Source organism: Chrysemys picta, unplaced genomic scaffold, assembly GCF_011386835.1.
Source record: "Chrysemys picta bellii isolate R12L10 unplaced genomic scaffold, ASM1138683v2 scaf961, whole genome shotgun sequence".
NCBI classification, from domain to species: domain Eukaryota; kingdom Metazoa; phylum Chordata; order Testudines; family Emydidae; genus Chrysemys; species Chrysemys picta.
Genome location: NW_027053668.1, coordinates 4,407 through 20,272, shown reverse-complemented (window position 1 = coordinate 20,272; position 15,866 = coordinate 4,407). Strand labels below are relative to the sequence as shown.

Genomic DNA, 15,866 nt, shown 5'->3' with positions numbered 1-15,866 from the left:
CCCAACTCTGGGAGGGGAGTGGGCTCTAGTGGTAGTGGTGGTAGTGGGGTGGGGGGTGCTGTGAGTCAGAACTCTGGGGCTCTATCCTTAGCTCTCTCACTGACTTTCCATCCAGAACCTCGGTCATGTTGCTCTGTGCCTTATTTTGTTACTCTGTCATACGGGTACAATAATATTCACCTAACTTCAATGAGGGTGTGAGGCTTGGTTAAGCAATACGCAAAAAGCCCTCGGAGAGCACAGAGAAGAGCAGAGTATGATTGTATGGGATGGCTGTGTTCCCCCCAGCACCCCAGAGACTGAGGATGTAACCAGAACCAGCGTCTGTACTTGAACCCTGAGCCTAGCTTCCAAAGAATGCAGAACCTGCCTTCAAGAAGAACACTGCCAAGTGCAACAGAAACTGTTTATTTGCCACAGCATTTCACATAGGTATTTTCTTTGTACAGTAAATAGATGCTTTTGCCCCATGTAGGGTTTAAACTCTAGGTGGAGTTTAAACCCTACATGGATCGGGATGAGCCACATTTTGATCCTGTTAACTGGATTTTTTTTTAAATGAAAATGTGCATTTTATTAACACAAAACATAGGGACAAGGAGACAGATTCTCAAATCCAACCAAGGCAGCTGAGTTAGGGTCTGTCTATGCAGCAGCACATGCTTCAGCGTGGGCTAGTCCTGTGACTAATGACCCAGGGGTCCAGACAGGCTTGTACAGCCTGCGCTGAATTATTGCTCTGGTACCTGAGCCAGCAAGAGTCAAGCTAGCTCAGGTATGACTGCTCAAGCTGTAGTCACCCTTCAGTCGTGATTTATACTGGTGTAATTGAGTGGTCTGGAGGTTAAAACTAGGCATCAGGATTCTTGGGTTCCATTGTGAGGAATGTGAGGAAAGTAGGGTTTAGTGGTCATAGCTGTACGGGCTGAGAATCAGGACTCCTGGGTTTGGTTACCAGTTCTGGAAGGAATGGAGTTTAGTGTGTCTGAGCAGCAGGAATGAGGGTCAGGACTCCTGGGTTCCATTCCTAGCTCTGGAATGGGAGGGGAGGTTAGAGTGTGTTTGTATTGGGGGGGGGGGTTGGGAGTCAGGACTCCCGACTCTGAGGGAAGTAAAATATAGTGGGCTAGGGAAGGGGAAGCTGAGAATCCGGACTCCTGGGTTCCCTTCCCTGCTTTCAAAACTGAACAAAGGAAATATCCTTTCTGGCATGATGGTGTTAGACGGTGGAACTCACTGATACAGGATGACATTGAAACCACAACTTAGCAAGATTCAAAGGGGAACTGGACAGCTCTATAGGTAACAGGAATATCAATAATACAGCAAAGAGTTTTAAAAGGCATATAAACCTCATGCTTCGGGCCTTAAGCCAATCTGTGACTAGTGGAGCTGTGCAAAATTTGTCAACCAAAACTTTGCCCCTTGCTGCCTACCCCATTTGTGCCTTGCAGTATTGGGCCAATCCTCAACTATGTGCATTAACACGTGCTGAGGATCTGGCCCAAAAGTATTTGCTGAGCTCTTGGGTACCATATGTTGGATCCCAGCAGAGTGCAACACCAGGTTTAGAACTACATGGAGGATCTAAAGAGAGTAATTGATTCATGTCTCCCACCTTGCACAGCAGCAGGTCACGTGGTATAAATTCCTGCTGTGATTTAGAGGTCAACATGCTGTTTGAAGAGGTTGATTCCCTGCATTAAGTGCAAAATTCAACCCCTATGGAGTTGTCACTGATGCCTGCATAGTACTTCTGGCATGATTAAAACAGTAAAAGAGATAGGGCGGAGTCTTCAAAAGTGCCTAAGCCCCCAGTTTCAAAAGTGATTGGGAGCCACATTTTCAAAGGTATTTAGGTGCCAAGAGATTCAGATAAGTGCCCAGAGGGATGTTCAGAAGTGTTCAGGTAGATGAGGCACTTAACTATCATGAGAGTTGCTAAGTCACTGGTGAAAATGGAACGTAGGCTCCTAAGGCACATAGGCACTTTTAAAAATTGTACCCATAGCCCCTACAACAGTTGCTCGTTTTTCTTTCCTTAACTGGCTTCCTCGGCTGTGTCTGGCATGGTGGGATTCAGAAGGATCTTCATTTGTTGTTCTTCATCTCTCAGATGCCTGGGTCTCAATGAAAAAGAATATCAGTAAATATTAACATTTATACAAGCATCAAGAGATGTACTTGGCTTAAAACATGCTTGGAGCTGTTGGGGCCAGATCCCACCTGGTGCAAATCAGCCATAGATACACTGGAGTTAATGGGATCAGATTATCTATCTAATCTATCTAAATGACTGGAGGATAGCTAATGTGATGCCAATTTTTAAAAAGGGCTCCAGAGGTGACCCTGGCAACTACAGGCTGATAAGCCTCACTTCAGTTCCGGGCAAATTGGTTGAAACTATCGTAAAGAAGAAAATTGTCAGAAACATAGATAAATATAATTTGTTGGGAAATAGTCAATATGGTTTTTGTTAAGGGAAATCATGCCTCACCAATCTACTTGAATTCTTTGAGGGGTCAACAAGCAAGCGGACAAAGGAGATACAGTGGATATAGTGTATTTAGATTTTCAGAAAGCCTTTGACAAGATCTCTCACCACAGGCTCTTAAGCAAAATAAGCAGTCATGGGATAAGAGAGAAGGTTGTCTCATGGATTGGTAACTGGTTAAAAGATAGGAAACAAAGGGTAGGCATAAATGGTCAGTTCTCAGAATGGAGAGAGGTAAATAGTGGGGTCCCTCAGGGGTCTGTTCTAGGATCAGTCCTATTTAACATATTCATAAATAATCTGGAAAAAGGGGTAAACAGTGAGGGGGCAAAATTTGCAGATAATACAAAACTACTCAAGATAGTTAAGTCCCAGGCAGACTGTGAAACGCTATAAAAGGATCTCACAAAACTGGGTGACTGGGTAACAAAATGGAAAATGAAATTTAATGTTGATAAATGCAAAGTAATACACATTGTAAAACATAATCCTAACTGTACATATACAAAGATAGGGTCTAGATTAGTTGTTACCACTCAAGAAAGTGATCTTAGAGTCATTGTGGATAGTTCTCTGAAATCATCCACTCAATGTGCAGTGGCATTCAAAAAAGCGAACAGAATGTTGGGAATCATCAAGAAAGGGATAGATAATAAGATAGAAAATATCATATTGCCTCTATATAAATCCATGGTACGCCCACAGCTTGAATACTGTGTCCAGATGTGGTCGCCCCATCTCAAAAAAGATTGGAATTGGAAAATGTTCAGAAAAGGGCAATACAAATGATTATTGTTCAGAATGGCTTCCGTATGAGGAGAGATTAATAAGACTGGGACTTTTCAGCTTGGGAAAGAGGCAACTATGGGGGGATATGATAGAGGTCTAGAAAATCATGAGTGGTATAGAGAAAATAAATAAGGAATTGTTATTTACTCCTTCTCATAATACAAGAACAAGGGGCCAACAAATGAAATTAATAGGTAGCAGGTTTAAAACAAACACAAGAAAGTATTTTTTCACACAATGCACTGTCAACCTCTGGAACTTGTTCCCAGAGGGCGTTGTGAAGGCCAATACTATAAGAGGGCTCAAAAGGGAGCTAGATAGATTCATGGAAAATAGGTGCATCAATGGCTATTAGCCAGGATGGGCAGGAATGGTGTCCCTAGCCTCTGTTTGCCAGAAGCTGGGATTGGGTGACACGGCATGGATCACTTGATAATCTGTCTGTTCATTCCCTTTGGGGCACCTGCCATTGGCCACTGTCAGAGGACAGGATACTGGGCTTGATGGACCTTTGGTCTGATCCAGTATGGCCGTTCTTCTCTATCTATCTAATCATGCATATCATTTCTTGTTTGTGCAATCTCTCTCTCTCTCAGTGGATCCAAGTCTATATCACAAAGCCCCCACAAGGTGCGTCATGGCTACTGTTCTTGCCTCCCAATAGAGTCTACTAACCGTGTCTCCACCTCCTCTATGGTCTCAGGCAATGGCATGTTGAGCGTCTCGGGCAGGAAGGTCGCTGCAATTCCGGAGATGATTGGGGCAGCTCCATAAATGATCAGTGGCAGGAAGGGAATGTATTCCTCCAGCATCTTCACCAATGGGGCAATGATGCTGCCCAGACGCGCCATGGTGTTGCTCAAACCCATGCCGGTCTGCCTGTGAATTTGAAATCATAGCAAACAGAGCTATTAGCATAAGCCGCAGTGATGAGAAAAATCTGGGCTAAGGAGCTCACAGGCAATAAGCCAAGCAGTACCTCTCAGTCAGGCCCTGTGGACTAGTAGAGTGACTAGGGAATCAGGACACCTGGTTTTTTTCCTTGCTCTGCCACTGACCCACTGCGTAAGTCACTGGCTGGGCAAGTCACTTCCTCTCTCCATTCATCTTTTTCTCCTCACACCCTCAGTCTGTCTTGTCTATTATGATTGTGAAGAGCAGAGACTGCTGTCACTATGTATCTGGGCAGCACCTGACACAATGGGGCCCTAATCTCAATTTGGTTCTGTGCAGTGCCTTATACAATGAAGGCCCTGCTCTCACTCGGAATCTGTGGAGTGCCTGGTACAATGGGGACATGATCTCAGTCAGGGTCTGTGCAGCAGTTGGCACCATGGGGCTCTGGTGTGGTCTCTAGGTGCTAACTTAACAAATGGGATCTTTCCTGGAGGTAGGTTACCCCACAAGTGCAGGGTTTCTTGCAGCTGGGACTGGGCTAGCTTGATCTTTGATCTGATGTGGCAATTCCTAGTTCCTAGAAGGGCAATTTTGGGTGGCTAGACTGAGACGTCTCAGAGGGCCCTCACTTTTCAGATGGCACATCCTCAGCAATTGCAGAGAATGAGGCCCAGTTGCGGTGTCCTAATGTGGGCATCCCCTGAGGTGCCCAAAATCACTAGTAGAGCTGGTCAGGAAATTGTTTTCCTGTCTCATGATACATTTTGAGATTTCAAACATTTTTCCCATTCTGAATCAGGACGAACTATTGAAATTTCAAAAAAATTTGTGAATTCAACAGTATAAAAAAAATCTTGGTTTGGGTCCCTCACATCATTTCAACTCGATTTTGACCATTATAAATTTGTACAAAAAAGAGTTTGTTTTTAATACAGATTCCAAAACACAAAGTTGTTTCCAACCAGAAAAAAATGAAATTTTCATTTTGAAAATGTAATTTCCAACCTCCCCCCTATTTTTTCTAATTAACACTTTCCGTGAAAAGCTTGGGCTTTGATTAATTAATTTTCCATCAGAAAAATACATTTTTATGAAAAATTCCCAACCAACTCTAATCACTAGTCACTTGGCTCTGGTCTTTTGCTGTTCCATGGGGCTGCATGTGAAGTTTGAGCTGCACCCTCTGAGTTTTTTCTACATACCTAATCACTGTGGGGTACAGCTCACTCGTGTAGAGGTAGACACAGTTAAAGGAGGCAGCAAGACAGCCTTTTCCAACGACAGCCAGAATGGTGCGCAGGATCTTCAGATCTTGGGAGAAGGACACAATGGAGGAGGGTTAAGCATGTGGAAAAAGGCTGAAATGCTCAAGAAGGGTCAGGAGTCAATGGGATGTATCCCAGCCACTGGTGCCGATGGGGCCAGATCCACAGCTGCTGTAAATCAGCATATCTGCGCTGGAATCAATGGGGCCAAATCCCCAGCTGCTCCATTAAAGCCAAAAGGGGAAAGAAATCAATGGAGCTGGGCTAATTGACACCAGCTGAGGATCTGTGCCTCAGTTTGCCATCTAGAAATAAGAGCGATAGTCCTTTCTGTGTTGTGTCTATTTAGATTGTGAGCTCTTTGGGGCAGGGCCTCTATCTCCCTTTAGGTCTGTGCAGTACTCGGCACAATGGGACCCTGATGTCATCTGGGGTCCATGCAGCACCTCGCCCAATGATCAAATACTAATAACCATCTACCCAGCTTTGTTTGTGAAACTGTGTCTGTCACCCCTCCCAGTCAGCAGCTCATCCACTTCGCAACCATCTTGCAACAGGCCAGCCTGGATCAGGCTGAATATGACTCTCAGGTTGCTACACGGAGAAGTGCCATGGCAACTGGTGTCGTAAACACCTGTCAGCTTCTTCAATCCCTGGCAGCAGCAGGTGGTTCTGTACCCTGCAGTACCTCAACCACAGAACACAGCTGTGACGTATCCGTGGGCTTGAGCCCCATTAGCCCTTATGGATCAGCTCTCCTGGCTCTTCTCCCTCCCCTGCAGCTGACCATATCAGCCAGGCTTTGAACCTTTGGTAGGACAAAGGCTTGAACACTTCTGGATCTAACTCTGAAAATCCGGCACACCAAGTAACCACCTTGTGGCACAAAGATGTTGGCTAGGATAGAGAGTCCAGCCAGGATGAGGGTCAAGGCCTGTGTGAACCGGCGCCCGATGAAGCCGATTGTGAGGACTGAGATGAATTTTGCTGGGAAATCAATAGCTCCAAAGACCAGCTGGATCAAGACGATATTGACACCGAAATTCTGAAGGTCCATGGCCAACCCGTAATAGGCAAAGCTGGTGGAGAACCTGGGATGAAGCAGACAGGTATTGATGCATAGAGAGTCCTTATCATTGAGTTTATTTGTTACAAGTGTGTTCCCTTTCAGCAATAGGCTCTGCAAATGTGGGTAGACTGCACAAGTGGGTAGACTGCACTGTGTTCTGTTCATGGCTGTGGGAGAGGATTAGGGTCTAGTGAGTTAGACTGAGGAGCAGCTGACAGCCAAAACTCCTGAGTTCTATTTCCAGCTTTGGAAGAAGTGGGGTCTAGTGGTTAGAGCAAGAGGGGACTTTGCTTTGTTGTTAATTCTCAGAGGAATGGGGGCCAATAGCTAGAACAGGACACACGAGGGACCAAGGATTCCTGGCTTCTTTTCCCAGCTCTGCACATGGAATGTGTCCTAGTACTAGGAATAGGTGACTATAGGAGCCAGGACTCCTGAGTCCTATTCCTGCTTCTGGGTAGAATCACCTCCTGATGGTTTTCTCTACATGCTGTCTCCCAGGTGGGATTTATCGAAGTCTAGCTATAACATACTGAATTGTGATCTAATGGGAAATTCAATCTAGGTGAAATTGACTGTCACTGACATGCCATGGGATGAAGTGGAGCGTCAGTGGGGCTTAGTAGAGCTGAGCAAAATTTCTCATCTACAACTTTTTTCAGCACAAAGTGCAGACTCAATGACATCAAAATGCTTAGGGAGTTCATGTCCCTTTGGCTGAATTGTTTCAGATAAAAAAAAAACGCCACACAAAACAAAAACAAACAAAAACAAAATCTAAATGTTTCCAGTTTTGGTTCAAAATGAATGTTTGTCTCAAACATTTCTTTAATTTTATTTTTAAAAAATCTTAAAATATTTAAAATCAAAACAAAATGTTTCACTTAATTTTTTTTCAACTTTTTGATTAGTCAAAAATTAAGAAAAAAATGGTTTTCTATTCAACGCAAAATGATTTTTTGTACTGATTTTTCGGAATTGCCTGCGGGTCAGAAAATCCATTATTTGCCCCATTCCTCAGCAAATAGTCGTGCCTGGTTTACTTGCTGCAGACTGCTTCATATCATAGTCTCAGCTTCCTCTTTGTGCAAGCACAAGAGCCAACTAACCATACAAAGCAGAGGCAGAAGGAGATCCGGCGTACGACAGGGGTCCGCACCAGGTCGATGAAGGTATAGCTGCTCTTTGCAGAGGCTATTTCTTTCAGCATGTTGGATCTCAAGACCTGGGGAGAAAAGAGAATTCTGGGTAACGGCATGGGGCCTCCATGGTGGGAATGGCCTGGAAAGAGAGCAGGGGAATGGGAGGGAATGAGATTCTGGATCATCCAGTGGTGCCAAAATTCTAGTTTCAGAGGACGCCTCAGTCTAGACAAAATAATGTGTACGTGTAGGAAGGGAGGAATGGATAGATGGATAGATAGAAGGTTGTGCATGGATGGATGGATAGTTGGATGGATAGAAGCATTTGTATGGGGATAGATGGATAGAGAGGTGTCTGGGGGAGATGAAAGATAGATGGAGATGAATAGAGAGATTATGTGTATGAGTATATGTTTATAATAGATGGATACATAGATGGATGGATAGGTGGTTATGTATGTAGGACTATAGGTCGAGAGATTGATAGAAGATACCTTGTACGTATGGGAATCCCATTGTACGAGAAAGAAGTCAGACCATGGTGAGAATTCCATTGCTCAGGGAATACTAAAGCCAGTTGGGCCACTGGTGTACATGTGCAGAGTCCCCATGACATGAGTGCAACCATGCTGATTTATAGCTGCTTGTCTTGCGTGCCTATATCGGCCGCTGGAGTTGATGGGAGCTCTCAGCCTCTCTGAGATCCAGTCTTACCTCTGTGTTAAGTTTGTCTCCTTCTTCCTTCTTCCGGTTTATCCTGGCCACTCTCTGGAGCTGCTTCACTGCCTCGTCAGGTCTGCCGGCTATTACCAGCCAGCGGGCGGACTCCGCGAACCACCTGGGAAACAGAAGATATGAAAACACACCTGCACAGAACACGCGCATTGCTCTTGTTGAACTGGGATCAGCTCCATTGGAGCACGGTGCTGTTCTTCTACACTAGGGGCAGTGCCCAAAGCCAGTGCAGGGCACAAGCAGTGACAGAGGCAGCAGGGAGCATGTTGTGGAATAGCCTCCGTGGAACCTGCGTTCTCTGGTCCCTGCTGCTACCTGCAGCCCCCTGGTGACAGCCAAGTGTTACTGCAACTTGAAGCTCCATTTCCGTCAGGAGACTGCCCAGTGGCAGCAGGTGGTATTGCACCTTGCCATGCATAAGGAAAGAAGGATGGTGATAGGGTGATAGCCGAGACCTGGCTTCAATTCCTTGCTCCCCTGCAGACTTCTTGTGCGACCGTTGCTAGTCACTTAGTCTGTCTCTGTGTCTGAATCCCCTCATCTGTACAATAGGGTAATAGCACTGCTCTCCCTCAGAAGGGTGTTGTGGTTATAGCTGGTTGGCACTGTTCTGCTGAAATATTTGTCCATTGAAAAATGCGGGTTTGTTCAAATTGAAACTGTTTGCAGGGAAAGGTCGGTTTCAATGAACCTCTTGATTTAAAAAAAAAAACAACGTTTCAAAATTTGTCCTTTGTCAAAATTAAAAGTTTCAACAATTTTGTTTCAAAATTTTTGATGATTTACACTAAAAAAAGGGTAAAAAATAAACAAGCTCCAGATCAAAAAGAAAAATTTCAAAATTATCAAAAGGAAACATTTCAACTGACCCAACCAGAATAGTTTTTCAGATTATTAATTCACAAAAGTTTTCCTGGTTTTGACTTTTCGCCAGATTCAGGATGGGAAAACTTTTCAAAGTCTCAAAGACTCTCATGTTTGTTGCCAGCCAGCTCTAGCTGTGAGGATAAATATATTAAACACTGATGTACCTAGATACTATGGTGATGGGTGCTAGATAAATACCCAAGATAGGTCAGTTCCTCATATTACCTAGCAGTGACATTATGGGTGGAGTAGAGCCCTCTTTGCTTTCACTGGAAATTTTTCACAATATTTTAAATTTTCTTCAACAGAACAAAAGTTTTCATTTTGCTTCCATTTTGGAAGGGTTTTTTTTATTATTATTATTTCCTCTCTTTTATTTCCTTTTGTTTTCATTTTTCCACTGGAAAATGGGGGAAAGTGGAAAAAAATGGCTCCAAAACATTGAAATGAAAATTTTTGTTGTGTCAAAAAATTAACAAACTTAGAAAGATATGGTTATTTTTCAGGAAACCCGCCCCTCCCCCCGAAATCCTGAAAACTAAAATAAAATGTTTGCTTTTGTTGCAAATTTCTGAAGGAATTTTTTGGGGGAGAAGCCATTTTTCATGGAAAACAAATTTAAGACCGCAAATCTTCAATTCTCTCTATTCATACGTTATCCTCTTAGTGTATGTCTTCACTTACCAGAGGGTCCAGCGGCAGGCAATCGATGTTCTGGGATCAATTTATCGTGTCTGGTTAAGACGCGATAAATCGATCCCGGAAGTGCTCGCCGTCGACGCCGGTACTCCAGCTCGCCGAGAGGAGTACGCGGCATCGACGGGGGAGCCTTCCTGCCGCGTCTGGACCCACAGTAAGTTCAGACTAAGGTACTTCGAATTCAGCTACGTTATTAACGTAGCTGAATTTGTGTACCTTAGTCCGAAGTGGGGGCTTAGTGGGGACCAGGCCTTGGTCTTGCCATTTCCCTGGTTTGATGAAACAATTCTAGGAATGAAACTCCACAGCTTTCATAGTTCTTTGTTCAGTATTTGCATTATCGTAATGCCCTGAAGACCCAGTCATGGGGCAGAACCCCATTGTCCGAGGCACTGAACAAAAAGACAGTCGCTGCCCCATACAGCTTATAATCTAAGGACAAGACAAGCAACAAAAGGTGGATATAGAGAGAAGAGCACAGGGAAACAGTGAGACAGTATTGGTCAGCATGATAGGCAGTGGTCTCTGCACACGAGCAGCCTAACCTTCGTCAGGTTTTTTTTGTAAGCCACACAGCAAGGGAGAGTTAGAAGAAGGACAACGAGGTACCTTTGCTGATGTTTACAGGGCAACTCCACCCAGGTATGAGTGGCAGCATGATAGAATGCACAAAGGTGCTCGTTTGAAAATTTAGCAACTGGGCAACAGAGGCAGGCATCCTGGGCCAATCGGAGTTGGGAGTCGGCATTGTGCTAATGAATGACAGATGGGATAGGTATGGTGCAGTAGGGCGTGAACAGCTTTGAAAGTGAAGATGAGTAGTTTATGTATGATGTGATGAAGAACGGGGAGCCAGTGGAGGGCTGCAAAGAGAGAGGTGACATGGACAAAGTGATGAGACAGGGAATGATCTTTGCAGGAGTGTTTTAAATGGATGTAAGTGGAGGAAGATTGCATTTGCCAAGACCGGAGAAGGGGATGTTGCAGTAATCGAGACGCAAGATTATGAGAACCAGGATAAGAGATTTGTTTATTCTACTTGCTTAAAGTTTGTCTCATTCTTGCATCCAGTGAGAAAAGCAGGATGGAAGGGGAATGGATCAGAAAGGATAAGGGTGAGCTAACCTACCAGGAGTAGATGAAGCTGATGAAATAGGGCAAAGACACCACAAGCTGCAGCCAGCACCAATTGGGGATGGCGTAAGCCACCCCAGCCAGAATGAACTGCCCAATTGTGTAGCAGTATCCAAACATGGTGACCACAACAGCCCGTGTGCGGGTAGGTGTCCATTCCACAGCTGGGGAGACACACACAAAAGGGAAAATAATCTCTGTGTCCTTGGGCTGATGACATCCAGTCGTGAGAACAAGCACGAGCGGAAGCAGCAGGAACATGTACAAACCGCCTACCCCTGGCTCTTTGAGGCTGAGATGAAATAGGTCCCCAGAACCTGTATTCCCTGATCCATGCCTCCTTCCCCTGCCAGTTGCCTCCCACCTAGTGGTAGTAGGTGGTACTGCACCCTGCTGGAGACGCTCCATTCCCCCTCGCCATGGCAGCAGCTAGTACTGCGCCCTGCAGCAACTCCACCCCCTGATGGCAGCAAGCAGTACTGCCCTTTGCAGGGTTGCAAACACTCCAGAAGACCCCCCCGCCCAACGGTAGCAGGCTGTACTGTACCCTGCAGGGTTGCAGCAGCTCAAACACCCCACAATGGCACACTTATGCACCCTGAAGTACATCAGCCACAAGACACAGCTGTTATGTAATTGAATAAGCTGAGTCCCATTAGCCTCTGATACCCAACTGCCCCTGGGTCCTTCAGTTCCTAGAGAACCTGTATACATTGAATAGTGCAAGGGACTTTCTAGTAACGAGGAGGGCATTCTGTAGTTCCTGGCTGATGCACATGGCCTGTGCCTGTGCCTGTTCTGTAGAAGATGTATTGTGGAATCTCTGTTCTCTTGTGAATCATCGTCATCTGATGACGGCACTCCACTCTAAATAGCTTCCATTCCATTCTTGGGGACTGTAGGGGTTCAGCCGGGGCTCATCCCCCTCCGGGGTGGCTGGGAACCAGGCCGCCTCACTACAGGGACCTGCATGCTATTGGAAGCTGCCCTGTTCTGTGGCTCTCAGGCAGGGGCTGAGCAGACAAATAGGTTTAGGAAACCCACGTCCTTGCGGCGAAAGACCTGGGAGAGGGGGAGACTGCCACCCGCATGTTGGGTGGCAGGGGGGACGCAGGCCCACCCGCTCCACTGCGTCCCAGCCTGGGGCCTTAACAGCAGCAGAAGACCCGTTGCTGCGTCAGTGGGGATCCTGACCGCAACAAACTGACATTGGCTTTGGGTGTGCTGCAGCCAGACTAGGGTCGGCTGCCCGCGAGCTACTTCCTACCTCCCCCTCTAGAGGTACCTGCGTCTGGGCAGAGTCTTCCAAGGAGTTAAGCACCATGGGCTCCTCTGGGTACGTGGCGGGCTGTAGGCTTGGCAGCTCCTCTGGGTAACTTGCCACAGACAAGTTTACCAGCTTCTCCGGGGTCTGGTCGGCATCTGGCCAGTCCTTGGGTCGGCCACAAATTGTAGGAGTCTCCCAACTGAGAGCTAGGCCACAGGCGTCTGGCTTGTCCAGTGGCCGGGCCTCTAGTGAACTCTGGGCAGTGCTTCTATATCGTGATGCCAACTTTTCCCAACCTAGTGCTAAAAATTTCCTAAATCTGGTGGAAAAATTCCCAGATAAAGCTTTTTACAGTGCTTCTATATCCTGGGAACTTTCCCAAAACTTGGGAATTTGTGAGTAAAATGTTTTATCTTGGGAAATTGGGAATTTTCATTCAAAACATTTTACTGAAAAATTCCCAGATTTTGGTAAATTTCCCAAGATATAGAAGCACTGGCTCTGGGGTTGGGCTTTTGTACTTCCTGTCCTGCACCCTGACCTCTGTAGGGGGGGTGCAAGCTACACTGGCTCCACCCACTTTGGCGCCGGAGGGGCTCGTCCCCCTCCGGGGCGGCTGGGAACCAGGCCGCCTCACTACAGGTACCTGCATGCTATTGGAAGCTGCCCTGTTTTGTGGCATCTCCTCTGCTCTGGCACTGCAGAAGCACACGGAGGTGGGATTGTTCCAGAGAACTCAGTTCTCGTTTAAGTATCACATTTTCAGAAGAGGACAGGCCCAGCTTTCAAGGTGCAAAATACCTCCTAAATAACGTGCTCAGGTCTTTGTCAGCTGTGGCAATCAGTGTCCCAAAGGGAGCTGCTGAGTGCTTTGGTAAATCCAGGTTGGAATGGGACCTAGGACTTTTGGAAAATCTAGCTCCCGATTTTTGGTGCTGAGACCTTGGACATCCCACCCATGGGTGTGTGCTTCTGGTCTCTCTGTGCTCCCATCACAGAGTAATTTATTAGCAGCGGGAACAAGGCACTTCCGTCCATCCCCAGTAACCAGCTCATCTTGTGTCTGGGATGGCAGGCGCCAGACACACTTACACAGAGAGACACTGTTCATCATAATGCCTGAGAAGGCCATTCCAGTCAGGAAGCGGAAGATGCAGTAGGCAGTGAAGCTGGGCGAGAAGGCAGTGCAGGTGCCTGTGACAGCCATCTGCAAATAGCACCAGATCAAGGGAGACCTGCGGCCAAACCTGAGCCAAAAAACAAAGAGAACAGGTGAGGGAAACCGGTGCAAGGAATTATTGGTGCCATTGACTGGCCTGGCTTCCTGGCTTGGGGAAGGGGCAAAGAGGCAGGAGGCCCCAGTTCTAAAACCAGCTCTGTGGCACGTGACAAAAGGTTATTGATGAAAATACTTCATGTCAGCCGTCCTGTAGCTGCTAATGATGAGGCCTGCAGGGCTGGATTAAGGCAATCTAGGGCCCTGGCAGTAGGGTTATCCCCTGGATGGTATTTGACTGTTAGAAAAACATGCAATCTTGATTTAAAAATCTCCAGGGCTGGAGAATCCACCACAGCCCTTGGGCCGTTGTTCCAATGGTGAATTCTTTTTGCTATTAGAAATTTGCACCTTATTTCCTGTCTGAATTTGTCTAGCTTCAATTTCCAGCCACTGGCTCTTGTTAGACCTTGGTCTGCTAGATGGAAAAGCCTCTTATCAGATTGCTGCTCCCCGTGTAGGTACCTATACAGAGAGCCCCATGTTTTTTGCAAATGTGAAATAATATGAAAACAGGCAAAAAACTCACCCTGCAGTGGCAGCTCCTGTCCTGTGAAGCTCGGCCTGGCTCCCCACGCTGAACGGGGGGGCACCCCGCCAAACCGGAGCAGCACCGCGACCCCGTGTGCCAGGCCACAACATCCTGATTCGAGAGCCAGGCCCAGCGGCACCACACAGGACCCCAGGAGCCGCTTCTGTGGGGTGAGCGCAGGGCAGGCTCGGAGGTGCAACACTCACCTCCCCCAGAGCCTCCCAACCCCTGGTGGCAGGACTCAGCCCCCCTCCGGGGCTTCCCAACCCCCAGGGCAAGACCCGATCCCCTGCATGGATAACATTAACAAAACAAAAATAACAAGAAATTACCCAAAATAAAATAAACAATTATTAAAAGAATTCAAGAGGTTCCACTTACAGACTGTGATCAAATCACCCCTTAACCTTTGCTTTATAGATTGAGCTCCTGAAGTCTCTCACTGTAAGGCACATTTTCCAAGCCTTTAATCATTCTCGTGGGTCTTTTCTGACCTCTCTCCAACCTACCAACATCCTTCTGGAATTGTGGACACCGGAACTGAACACAGGATTCCAGTAGCTTTCGCACCAGTGCAAAATACAGAGATACCATAACTTCTCTCCTCCTGCTCGAGATTCCTGATTCCCCCAGGAATCAGCCTTGCTCGGCTTCATAACGATGTTGCTCTCACCTGTCTGACAGACCTCCAAAGATGATGCCTCCCACCAGAATCCCAGTCATAAAGATGGACTGAGCCATCTGCTTCAGCTGCCGGGAGTCACACACCAGGTCCCACTGTAAGGGAGAGAGAAAACGAAGCTGGGCTCCACGAGGAAGACTGGCTTGTGGTTAATGCCCCAGACTAGGGCTGAGATTTTCAGAGCCATTAATGGCATTTAGACAGCCAGTTCCCATAGCAATCCTTACAATTCATTTTAATTTGTTAATTACAAGTCCAAAGCTACCTACGTTTAATGGGAAATGTGATCTGCAGGGCATCACAGCCTGAATCTCTCTGAGCCTCAATGTCCATTATCTGTAAAATGATGGAGGATCATCCTGGTCTCTAGCTTTGTACCTGTGCAGCACCCAGCACAGCTGGGCCCCAATCTCAGTTGGTGTTCACAGAGCACCCAGCACAGTGTCAGTTGGGGTCTGTGCAGTGCCCAGTGCAATGGGGCCCTGATTGGAGCTGGGGTCCATGCAGTATCCGGCACAAGGGTTCCCCAGTCTGAGCTGGGCTCTGTGCAGTGCCAGGCACAACAGGGCTCCACTCTCAGCTTGGATCTGTGGAGCATCTGGCACAGTGAGTCTCCGAACTCAGCTGGGTCTCTGTAGTGCCTGGCAGAATGGGTCCTTTCGATGTTAATGTAGGATCAAATATAATGATCCCAAGTGAGGTGGATGGTTTTGAATGGAGTGAGCGTTCAAGAGACTGGGACCCCTACTCCTAGCTCTGACACTGACGTGCTGTGACCTTGGGCAAGTCATGCTGCCGCGGTGTGCCTCAGTTTCCCTCAGCTGTGAGATGGGATAGTAAGGTTTAGTCACTATTGTAAAGCTCTTTGAGATCTAGGGGAGAGCAGGGCTAGTTCTTAGCATCATTCACAGTTCCTTTAATGCGGATTAGTGGATTATGTCCAGTTTAATTGAGAGGAAACTGACTGCAAAATGGACGGGGGAATTCCCACCCCAACCAGTGCAACCACCGCTTCCTC

The 15,866-nt window shown here is 46.7% G+C and overlaps 1 protein-coding gene across 2 annotated transcripts; it reads right to left on the bottom strand.

Moving 5' to 3' along the window:
- Positions 1 to 392: 392 nt before the first annotated feature.
- Positions 393 to 14,968, bottom strand: LOC101949823 (solute carrier family 22 member 6-A-like). 2 transcript variants are annotated; one of them, XM_065579859.1, is made up of 9 exons: positions 14,840 to 14,968; positions 13,451 to 13,605; positions 11,087 to 11,255; positions 8,371 to 8,494; positions 7,624 to 7,739; positions 6,322 to 6,536; positions 5,383 to 5,491; positions 3,959 to 4,162; positions 393 to 2,120 (listed from the first exon to the last, which is right to left on the bottom strand). In XM_065579859.1, the coding sequence occupies exons 1-9, from the start codon at positions 14,905 to 14,907 to the stop codon at positions 2,042 to 2,044; spliced, it is 1,239 nt and encodes a 412-aa protein (XP_065435931.1). In that variant the 5' UTR covers positions 14,908 to 14,968; the 3' UTR covers positions 393 to 2,041. The 2 variants fall into 2 exon arrangements, with proteins under 2 accessions (XP_065435931.1, XP_065435930.1); XM_065579858.1 differs by having other exon boundaries at positions 393 to 2,126; positions 14,840 to 14,967.
- Positions 14,969 to 15,866: the final 898 nt, after the last annotated feature.

Excerpts from the sequence above, each read along its gene's own strand:
- LOC101949823 (XM_065579858.1), bottom strand. The coding sequence starts at position 14,907 with ATGGCTCAGTCCATCTTTATGACTGGGATTCTGGTGGGAGGCATCATC. Across the intron at positions 11,256-13,450 it reads GATGAACAGTGTCTCTCTGT|CTGTGGAATGGACACCTACC; the intron begins GTAAGTGTGTCT and ends GTGTCTCCCCAG. Across the intron at positions 5,492-6,321 it reads CAACATCTTTGTGCCACAAG|ATCTGAAGATCCTGCGCACC; the intron begins GTGGTTACTTGG and ends CCTTCTCCCAAG.